The sequence below is a fragment of the Brassica napus genome, chromosome A3 (assembly GCF_020379485.1).
Source record: "Brassica napus cultivar Da-Ae chromosome A3, Da-Ae, whole genome shotgun sequence".
Lineage (NCBI taxonomy): Eukaryota > Viridiplantae > Streptophyta > Magnoliopsida > Brassicales > Brassicaceae > Brassica > Brassica napus.
This window is the reverse complement of record NC_063436.1, coordinates 3,816,412-3,826,412: the sequence shown is the minus strand read 5'-3', so window position 1 is coordinate 3,826,412 and position 10,001 is coordinate 3,816,412. Positions and strand designations below refer to the sequence as shown.

At 37.0% G+C, this 10,001-nt stretch overlaps 3 protein-coding genes across 4 annotated transcripts; 1 reads left to right on the top strand and 2 right to left on the bottom strand.

Annotated features, from left to right (window-relative positions):
* Window positions 1–912: 912 nt before the first annotated feature.
* BNAA03G07520D lies at window positions 913–2,104 on the bottom strand. Its single transcript, XM_013884778.3, has 2 exons — window positions 1,581–2,104; window positions 913–1,492 (listed from the first exon to the last, which is right to left on the bottom strand). The coding sequence occupies exons 1-2, from the start codon at window positions 1,710–1,712 to the stop codon at window positions 1,166–1,168; spliced, it is 459 nt and encodes a 152-aa protein (XP_013740232.1). The 5' UTR covers window positions 1,713–2,104; the 3' UTR covers window positions 913–1,165.
* A 454-nt stretch (window positions 2,105–2,558) lies between these two features.
* Window positions 2,559–4,991, bottom strand: LOC106434242 (NEDD8-activating enzyme E1 catalytic subunit-like). Its single transcript, XM_013875087.3, has 9 exons — window positions 4,757–4,991; window positions 4,493–4,656; window positions 4,203–4,405; window positions 3,889–4,121; window positions 3,754–3,816; window positions 3,619–3,675; window positions 3,393–3,514; window positions 3,146–3,263; window positions 2,559–3,002 (listed from the first exon to the last, which is right to left on the bottom strand). The coding sequence occupies exons 1-9, from the start codon at window positions 4,856–4,858 to the stop codon at window positions 2,715–2,717; spliced, it is 1,350 nt and encodes a 449-aa protein (XP_013730541.1). The 5' UTR covers window positions 4,859–4,991; the 3' UTR covers window positions 2,559–2,714.
* A 2,595-nt stretch (window positions 4,992–7,586) lies between these two features.
* LOC106434215 (ATP-dependent (S)-NAD(P)H-hydrate dehydratase) lies at window positions 7,587–9,976 on the top strand. Of its 2 annotated transcripts, none has more exons than XM_048771411.1 (11): window positions 7,587–7,911; window positions 8,142–8,218; window positions 8,292–8,401; window positions 8,494–8,617; window positions 8,696–8,758; window positions 8,840–9,003; window positions 9,092–9,153; window positions 9,225–9,291; window positions 9,378–9,428; window positions 9,523–9,654; window positions 9,738–9,976. In XM_048771411.1, exons 1-11 carry the CDS (start codon window positions 7,674–7,676, stop codon window positions 9,763–9,765), a joined length of 1,116 nt encoding a protein of 371 aa, XP_048627368.1. In that variant the 5' UTR covers window positions 7,587–7,673; the 3' UTR covers window positions 9,766–9,976. The 2 variants fall into 2 exon arrangements, with proteins under 2 accessions (XP_048627368.1, XP_048627373.1); XM_048771416.1 differs by having other exon boundaries at window positions 7,600–7,911; window positions 8,503–8,617.
* The last annotated feature ends 25 nt before the right edge of the window (window positions 9,977–10,001 follow it).

The following is a 10,001-nucleotide window of genomic DNA, read 5'->3' as shown; positions in this document are numbered from 1 at the left end:
ACATATGATAATTAACCTTATATTTATAGTTTACATCTTTCATTTTATATAAAATATTTATATTGATACTACACATACTTTAAATTCATATGATATACATACAATTACGTAGAAGATGATTTGCTATTCGCTTAAAATGCATGTCAAACTTTTTATTTCAGCAATTAACAAAAAGTTACATCCAAAATTTAAAAACAATGACCAAATTAATGTCTTTTTAGTTTGAAAATGTTATGTCCAAATATATTAACCATGCAATCTATTAAAAATAAAAAATAGTTAAGTGAAAAGTTATATATTTAAATACAAGAAATTTGAGAAATGAAAATTTTTATTTTTTTTTCTTCAAAATCTAAATATCCGAATCCGATCCGAAATAACCGAAACCGAACTTAAAATACCCGAACCCGACCCGAAGTACAGAAATACCCGAACGGGTTCTATACCTCTATACCGAAATACCCGAAAATCCGAAATACCCGACCCGAACCCGAACGGGTACCCGAACGCCCACCCCTAGATGTACCGATGAAGCAATTGCATCACCAGCGGAATCAACAAAGTCTACATACTCACCTTTATTAAGTTATATTGATATTATTATTATATTCTAAGAAACTCAATGGTATTGTTTTGCTCAATGGGAGTTTATCATCATATTGTTTTGCTCTAAATAGAAATACCAAAAGAATGAGAATTAATAATGGCATGTGAGGGTGAGTGGTTGGACAGAAGGTGTGTGAGCTTGTGACGGTCTTTTGGACCTCATAGTTTAGATTAAATCGGACTTAAAAAAAAAAAATCAGACAGTGTGGCAAACTAGTCTGTCATGACATAGAACATATGCTAATTCCACATGGGGATTGTCTTTACACATTCCTTTGTCAATCTTGTTGTAATCAACCAACAAGATTTCACAAACTGATTTTAATTTAATCCTTAAAAAATACTTTACAAATGGAAAAGCCAGTGACCAAGAGAGAGAGTTACATTAAATCAAGAACAAAACTTGGAACAAATCTCCAAGACCTTCCTTATAGAAGAATCCTTATTCTTTGCTGATTTACAGACAAATAAATATCATGAATCTATAAAACTTATATATAATTATATGAATTAATCACACAAAAACCATGAATCTTGCAGAATATTTGTTAAAATTTAATCAAGTGTAGATAAATGCTGCATCTCTGTAGGTTCTTCTTGGGATAGAAGCATGAACATTACCAGTGATCATGCTGCTCTTGTTGTTATTGTTGGTGTGAGTAGTGAGGTTACTTCTCTTTAAGTAGTCATGATTCTGCTGATAATGTTGTCTGTTTTGATGAAAAGAGTGATGTTGCTTGGCGTTGAAGGAACTAAACCTACCTTGTTTGGGATGACGAGGTCTTCTTCTGGACTGAGAACATTTAGGGATGAACACACCAGTCCCTTTGCTCTGCTCCTGATGATACATATACGGAGCCGTTTGGTAGCCTACTCTAAAGATACCCTGTTTCCACAAATTTTCAAGAAATACAAAGTTAGATACAGGTATGTTTAGAGAGATAGAGATTAAGCGTGTGGACAGAAGAACAAACCTGGAATGAGAGAGAGGGGGAGGAGGAAGAGAGGGAAACATGTTTTAGCTGTTCATCATCATCCATGATGAGAAGAGAGATCTGTTTACTTATGTCTGCAAAGAATACATCATCATCAAGCTCTAACTCCATAGCCGAATATCTTACTTTGTTGTTCTGTAATAACAAGTCTTGTGTTTTTCTTTGCTTGAAGGTTGAGTTTGAGAGAATGTTGAAAGAGTCAAATTATATAGGCTAGGAAAATTTGGCCCTTAGAGAGAGGAAGAGAGAGGAGAGCATGTGGGTGGGAGAGTGAGGCCAGAGAAGGAAAAAAAAGATGGAGATTTTGAACAATGTATCTGGCTAAGTCCCCACAATACACAACATGAATGACAGGAGGTTGTGCATTGATGTTATCCAGTTGTTACATTTGAAAGATAGAAATCAAAGTTGAGAAACAACTCATATCCACTCTGTTTCTATTACATTTACATATATCTCATATTTCACCAAAAGATTTATAGCTTTACCAATAAATGTTTAGATACCCTTTCTTTTCATTATCCATCTGTACTATTATGATATTGGTCACAAACAACTATATCTTTGATAGAGACCTAAGGAAATCTTTCTTATGGCTATAAGATCCTAAACAGCAACATCTGAAGACAGTTTGTGGCGGACAGTTGAGGAAATGGACAGTACACAATTTGGATATTGGAGATAGAGAGAGAGAATCTAACTCATTGATATGATTGATTGGTTTAAGGATAGTGTTTGAGTGAAGTAGGGTCACACATCGATCCTACTTGATGATAGTTCACATAAACTATCTCCCAAGCAAAACTTGATGGTCCATATGGTATATGTACAAAGTTATCTCTTCCTATCGTAGTTCATATCACTTGTTTTATCCTTTTATAGGTGTTAAACCAATCTCAAACACAAGATCACTTGTTTCAGGCTCAATGTTTTCTTGTCACAAATTCACATCATCTAGTTGGAGTGAAACATTTTTATTTCCGTCACGCATTAAGAATTTGCTGTCACAGCTATTAACGACAGAACCAATAATAAGAACGGGACAAGTCAAAGCTGTCCAATTATCTTTTAATGGATCTAGCTGCGATCAAAGGATTGTTTCTCTCTCACAATTCATGCTCCAATAGCTGTATCCATGTCTGTAACACCATCAGCTCCTTTGAAAACAACCCTTAGCTTCGTTAAGCTTGAATGTTTCTCTTCGTTCTTGAGTCCTGTGCCAAACACATGGACAGTGTCCTTCTGGACTCTTCCCATGAGGTCATAGAGCGGCTTGCTTAGGTTTGGTCTGTGCATTTCTTCTAGAACCGGAGGCGCCTGCATGTACAGGCTATCTTTGCCGTGTTTGACACTTGCTTTCGACAATAGTAGCTTCGGATGTTCTTCAAGCATGTCAATGAACTAGAAAAAAACAATAACATGAACAAAATGGCAGAGAACTGAGATGCAGGACTCTAAATGGACAAACAGAGAGTGTACATAATGCATTAAGGGAGATGAAACTAGAGAAGAGGATAAGTTAGCATCATGGCAAGAGGAAGGACCTTTTGCAAAGTAATTGATGTGTCCAGCTCAATCAGAATGCCTGGACCACATACAAGACAGTCTTGGTCTCTCACGAACTCAGTCACTTTCGTGTGGAGACCCTCTCCACCGTTATACCTTGCAAAAATGAAAAGCAACCAAAATTGCTTTAGGGGCAATGAATTATTTGCAAATTCTTGAATTTTACTAGAAAAACTATAGTCCAAACACAAGCAAGCAAGGAAGAAAGAAACAAGTAAACCATACGTAAGATAGTTTGCAAGTGTTTTGCTGCATCCAGACACAATCTTCAAGGTCTCTAAGGCACAAGCTGCTGATATAATAGCGTTGGTGGATGCAATCGCCGGAATAATGTTTTTCACCACACCCTATATGCACAAACAAGGTTCTCTCTCATAGTTACTTACTAAATAGAAAGTTACAATATTCTAGAAAGTGAAAAGACAAAAAGAAGGTGAGAGTAGTTACATACTTGTGTGAGAGAGTATGTGACACCTGGAATTCCAAAAAGCTCGGCTCTCTTGATAGCCTGCAAAGATAAATACAGAATATGGAGTTAAACCAAAAATTAAAACTCATAGCATAAGAAAGCAAAAGATAGACTTACCTCATCATAGACCCACTTCATATGTTCTGGCTCATCAGGATCAAAGGACTTTCCACCATGAACCTTCAGGAAGAGTAGACTATATTATAAAGAGTCTCTTTCAAAGAGATTTACACAAAGAGTTCATTCACATACCTCATGCCACTTAATGAGATGAGCGTATTCAATGCAGTGAGCTGCATTCCTAGGTGTTTCCGCAAGAGTGCACAAAGGAAACTTCACTTGAGGTGGGAAAAGCCAAATCGTGCACTCGAAACAGGGCGTAACTCCAGGGACGATAACTCTAGCATGACCCTTGAAACCTTCTGTTCCTCCATCTACCATCGGCTTGATTGTTTCTCTTCTCGGGGTATCATCTTCATCGTACTCTACTTTTTCACAAACACAATGATCAGATAGAGAGACAAAGCTAGAGAACTTTGGTAAACAATATTTAAGAACTTTCATACCAAGAAAGCCACAAGCTACACCATTGATGTATCTCCTAGCTTCAATGGAATCAAGACCAAGAGCAATGATATTAAAATCGTTATAAAAGTCAAGCTCTTTGTCTTCTATACGTGAAAAATGCGGCACAATCTCCACTCCACTCACTCTCTCCATCACACGCTTTGCTGCTACCTCCGCCTTAGGCTTTCCAACGTCTTCAAGCCTAAAAACAAGACACAAAACCAAATCAATCCAACCATGACATAAGAGATTCATATGTTCCAAATGAGAGAAAGACAATAGAATTTGCCTGAAGAGGAACTGGCGATTGAGATTGGTGACCTCGATGCGATCCATGTCAATCACATCAAGATTACGAAACCCTGAAAGAGCCAAGTCCTTGAGGAGCTCGCAACCTAATCCACCAGCACCAACCACTAAGATTCTGACATAGTCTCTTATGTCATCCCTCAGCTGTATAAGCAAAAATCGAAACTCATAAAACTATTAAAGATGCGAAATTTAAGAAGCCCTCGAAGAGAAGCAATCGAATGATGTAATCAAAGGCGTTTACTTCGGCTCCGGGATAGAAGTCCGGCCCGACGAGATTCCCTGCTCTGAGAAGAAGCTTGTCGAGGTCTCTCGTCTTACTCTGAGGAGCTTCGAGATCGGCCATTGAAACCCAAAGACGAGGAAGACGAAGAGGAAGAGGAAGAGAGAGTGGCGATTCACCGAAAGTAATGACGGAGGAGAACACGAACAATTGAAGGAGTCGGACCAAAGCTACACACACTCTTGTCCGAATCTCGGACGATCCTTATACTTATTGGGTCAACAATGGGCTGGGCTGAGCCCAAAATTAAATTATATATTAGGAAAAAATTTAATCATTTATTATCTCCATTCGATTGTTAATTTTGCTATTTACTTGAGATTTTTTTCTTCTAGATATTATTTTCGCAAATTTACTCGTAGTAAAGTTTTGTGGATTTGTTTACTATATTTCTAAGATTTTTTGTCCCATAATATGTACAATCATTATATTGTCTTAATTACTTTCCAAATATGGTTATATTCCTTTTTTTTTGAAAAAAATCCAATGTACTGAGAGAAATTGATATCATACCACTATTGTTTATCAACCCTATAATCGATCAATCTCTCAAAAATTCATACACCTTCTTTTTTGTCTTTGCTATAAAACTCTGACTCGGAAGCAAAAAGAAAAGAGAAAAAAAAAAGACTAGAGAATGGAAGACATTTTTGCTTACATAACCACGGTTGTGTTAGTTTGCTTATGCCTTATGGCTTGTTGCATCGTCACCGCCATTTTTTGCACCCATGACAACGAGGAGCGTAAGAATCTAGTTGACGTGGAAAAGGCTGAAACGGTGGTCCTCACACAAGATGTTTCAAAACGCTCCTCTGCCGCCAATTATGGCACGTTCCTGAATTTTCAACGCCTTCATCCTGTCCAGGCCTCTCGTCCTTATCACCATCATCATCACCGTCATCACCGTTGTCATCATCATCATCATCATCATCATCACGTTTCACGTTAAAAGACCAGCCCACTGCTAGATTTATATGAATAACTTACACAGCGCTCTCATCTTTCGATTTCTTTTCAATCAGTAATGTTTCTTTAGTTGAATATTATTTTGTATTGGTTTAAGGAATCAAAGTTCCTACACTTACCAATCCCTTTGTTTTTTTTTTGATGAGTTATGTCGACTGATGCATTCACCTAAAGATGCTTTAACCTAATTAGTAATTACATACTCTCTAAGTTTCAGTTTATTGTCGCTGGAGTCTAAAAATGTTGCTTAAAAATAAGTATTGTCTTAGAACTTCAATACAAAAAATTTTAATAATATTTTTTAATTTATTATTCTATTGGTTGAAATATAATTAATCTAGGTAATGAAGTTTTTTTTTGGAAATATGCAAAACTAAACATTTTTTTAATTTGTGTTTATAAACCTAAAACGATAATTAAATGAAACAAATGCGTTTGAGGTCAGACTCTTAATGGGTTAGATCCAAAACTAAATTTTATATTAAAACGACAATTGCTATTTCTTAAAAGTTTTTGTTTCAGTACTAACTAGCAAATTTCCTCTTGCTAAATTTTGCTAGCTTTCTTTACTATATTTGTAAGATTTTTTCCATAATATGCAACTCTAAGCATTATAATGTCTTTAACTATTGTCGAGGTATGGTAATATTCTTCTCTTTTAGAAAAAAAAATATCCAATTTACTCAGAAAATTGATATCTTACCACAATTGTTTATCAACAATATAATCAATCAATCTCTCAAAAGTTCATACACCTCCTGTCTTTTTGTATTAGCTATAAAAACCTCACACACACAAAAAGAAAAGAAAAAGGCAAGACAATATTGGAAGATAGTTTTGTCTACCTATGCAGGGTTGTGTTGGTTTTGCTTATGCCTTATGGGTGGTTGCATCATCACCGTCATTTGTTGCACCGAGCACAACGAGGAAAAGGCTGAAACGGTGGTCACATAAGATGTTTCAGAACCCTCGTCTGCCGCCAATTATGGCACGTTCATAAATCCTCATCATGTCCAAGCCTCTCATCCTTATCACCATCACCATCATCATCACGTTTCACATTAATAGACCAGGCCCCCTACTCTTGTCTTTCGATTTGTGATGTGTTTTTTTCCTAGTTGAGTATTGTTTGATGAGTTATGAAACTAATCATCTGATGCAGTCACCCAGAGATGCTTTACCTAATTACATATATCCCCATCCAATTTACCTAACCACCCTATTTAAAACGTCGGCGTTTTGAAGTCAGGCTCTGAATAAGCCTCTACGGAACAAGAACAGTCTTCATGGCTCTTCTATAGGCATGTTCTATCTTCATTTTCATTCTCGCTTTTGCTCCTTCCTGAGAGTAACAAGTTCAAGATCAGTCAGGGGACCAAACACAAACTGATTGGTCCGAAGATTGTCAGAAGCTAACCCGGGAATAGTTTTCTCATAGTTCCACCAATGACCCGTGTTAAACACTATTACACTGTAAACAATCAAAGTCCTAAGCTAAAGCTTCTAACAGACCATGGATTACATCAAAAGAGGAACTCTTAAAACAGCCAATAAATAAATATAATATACTCTCTCTGTTCTTTAATATTACATATTCTAGAAAAAAAATTGTTTTAAAAAGATTTATTTTTTACATTTTCAAGACATGTTTTATTAACTAATTACAAATTTTAAAAAACTTAATTATACTTACTGAATTTTTATTAGCTTAAAATTATGAAATAAAGATAAACACAAAAAATTATGCAAATTTAATGTGTTTTATTAAAATGTTTGAAAAAAACTAGAATATGTAACATTAAGATCCAGAGGGAGTATATATATAAGACCCTCTCACTCAGACAGAGAGTCCGGCTCCTCTCGGTGCTGTATCGAAAGCGGTGGTGTCTCTCGTCCCTTTCTGTAGAATCAAATGTTGGTGAAGCATGGCGTCATCTCCGCCTTAACACGATCGACTTCTCATTCACCTTCTTCTTCGTCTTCTACTGTGCTTAGAAGGCAACAGTTCTTGGTACGAACGCTTTGTGCCTCAAAAACTCATCTCCCAAAGCTCATCAGAGCAATGAGTTCGACTTCGGAGGCCGACGCCGAGAGTGTTCTTAGAACCGTCACACCATCGCTCGACCCCAAACGGCACAAAGGCCAAGCTGGTTAGTCTTCTCTTTCCTCTCTGCGTGATTGCTAGTGTCTTTTGAATCAAATTTGGATTCAAAGTTTGAGTCTTTTCGTGTTGTGTTTTTCAGTTTTGTCTCTTCTTGTCACGGTTACGCAGTGTTTCAGTTGTCTGATCAGTTTTGAATCAAATTCGAATTCAAAGTTTGAGTCTTTGGGGGTTTCTTAATGCTAAGCTCATGTGTTGTCAAAATTTGATATGCTTCAGGGAAGATAGCTGTGATTGGAGGATGTCGTGAATACACTGGAGCTCCTTACTTCGCCGCCATTTCAGCTCTCAAAATCGTCTGTAGTTTTCGTTTCTACTAGCCAGCAAAGCTAGAAGACTGATCTCTTCTTGTCTGGTAAAACTTTGTAGGGTGCTGATCTGTCTCATGTGTTCTGCACGAAAGACGCAGCTCCTGTTATAAAGAGCTATAGTCCTGAGCTTATAGTTCACCCTGTTCTTGAGGAATCTTACACCATCAGGTGAAAATGTGAATGCTCTTTGTCTACATTGTTAGTTTAATTAGTTACAAAGCCAGTTTCCATAATCTCTGTCTCTTGTTATCTGGATGTAGTCAATTCAGTGAGGAAGAGAAGAGAAAAGTCCAGGATAAAGTGATAGGAGAAGTGGATAAATGGATGGAGAGATTTGATTGCCTTGTGATTGGTCCTGGTTTGGGAAGGGATCCTTTCCTCCTGGTACAGCTTCCTCTCATCACATTTACTTAATTTGAGTTTTCAATGCTTTGGTTAATTGACACTACTCTTTATCTCCAGGAGTGTGTGAGTAAGATCATGCTTCTTGCCAAGAAGTCCAATGTTCCTTTTGTTGTAGATGGGGTAAGCAATGATATATTCTTCTTTTCCAGAATCTTGTGATTGTTTTTGTCTTTTCATTTGTTCTGTATGATGATTCTGCAGGACGGACTGTTTCTTGTAACGAATTCCATTGATCTAGTCAAGAGCTATCCGCTTGCTGTCTTAACTCCAAATGTGAACGAGTATAAGCGTCTTGTTCAGAAAGTGCTGAACTGTGAAGTGGACGAAGAGAAGGCTGAAGATCAGCTACGTTCTTTGGCCAAACAGTAAGAAGTTACAAAACTCAGTTTACTATAGCCTAGAAAGTAAAAACTATTGTTATGATAATTAATATTAGACGCGTGTGTTGTTCAGGATTGGTGGCGTAACGATTCTGAGGAAAGGGAAATCTGATCTTATAAGCAATGGGGAGATAGGTGAGTAGCTTTTTCTTCCGGTTAGAAAACGTTGAGAATGTGAAGTTTGATTCTGTTTATTTTTTTTACAGTAAAATCAGTGAGCATATATGGTTCGCCAAGGCGATGTGGTGGACAAGGTGATATTCTCTCTGGGAGGTGAGTTCACTATTCTTTGATCCAATACCATCAGATTACTCACTGTTTTGTAGCCACTAATAGTCGCCTTTTTTGGTTTTGTCTAGTGTCGCAGTGTTTCTGTCATGGGCACAACAGCTTAAGTCAGATCCTGAAAGGTTAGACATCTCCTTTATCTCAACCATTTTCTAGCTCAATCATTGGTTGATTGAGGAAACTGTTATTTTATTTTACACTCTCTGAAAATTTCAGTCCATCTGAGAGTCCAGTAATCTTGGGATGTATAGCTGCATCTGGTCTGCTGAGAAAGGCTGCGTCCCTGGCTTTTACAAAACATAAGAGATCAACTCTCACAAGTGACATTATCGAATGTTTAGGAAAGAGGTATGGGATTCTTTCTTGCTGAAGCTACTATAACAGAGAATACACACAAAAACTGTATTAATATTTTCTGCTTTTTTCTGCAGTTTGGAGGATATATGCCCTGCATCTTAGTCTGCAGAAGTCGTGAATTAGAGCTGGTCTTTGCCTTCTACTACATCTTGTTGTCTGTGAGAAACTTCAAAAGCTGCTCATGTTTCTGTTATCTTTCTGTCTGTTTTTTTCTTGAGAGTACTGTTCTCAATAATAAAACCTGAATCTTGTAATTACCCAAATAAAAGTTACTACTCAATACTCAAGACCCATTCATGTTTGAGATTGTAAACCAGGCTGAAAATTTCGAGATTTAC

Excerpts from the sequence above, each read along its gene's own strand:
- BNAA03G07520D (XM_013884778.3), bottom strand. The coding sequence starts at position 1,712 with ATGGAGTTAGAGCTTGATGATGATGTATTCTTTGCAGACATAAGTAAA. Across the intron at positions 1,493-1,580 it reads CCCCCTCTCTCTCATTCCAG|GGTATCTTTAGAGTAGGCTA; the intron begins GTTTGTTCTTCT and ends TTGTGGAAACAG.
- LOC106434242 (XM_013875087.3), bottom strand. The coding sequence starts at position 4,858 with ATGGCCGATCTCGAAGCTCCTCAGAGTAAGACGAGAGACCTCGACAAG. Across the intron at positions 4,406-4,492 it reads AATCGCCAGTTCCTCTTCAG|GCTTGAAGACGTTGGAAAGC; the intron begins GCAAATTCTATT and ends TCTTGTTTTTAG. Across the intron at positions 3,264-3,392 it reads ACACTTGCAAACTATCTTAC|GTATAACGGTGGAGAGGGTC; the intron begins GTATGGTTTACT and ends CATTTTTGCAAG.
- LOC106434215 (XM_048771411.1), top strand. The coding sequence starts at position 7,674 with ATGTTGGTGAAGCATGGCGTCATCTCCGCCTTAACACGATCGACTTCT. Across the intron at positions 8,402-8,493 it reads GAGGAATCTTACACCATCAG|TCAATTCAGTGAGGAAGAGA; the intron begins GTGAAAATGTGA and ends ATCTGGATGTAG. Across the intron at positions 8,618-8,695 it reads GAAGGGATCCTTTCCTCCTG|GAGTGTGTGAGTAAGATCAT; the intron begins GTACAGCTTCCT and ends CTTTATCTCCAG.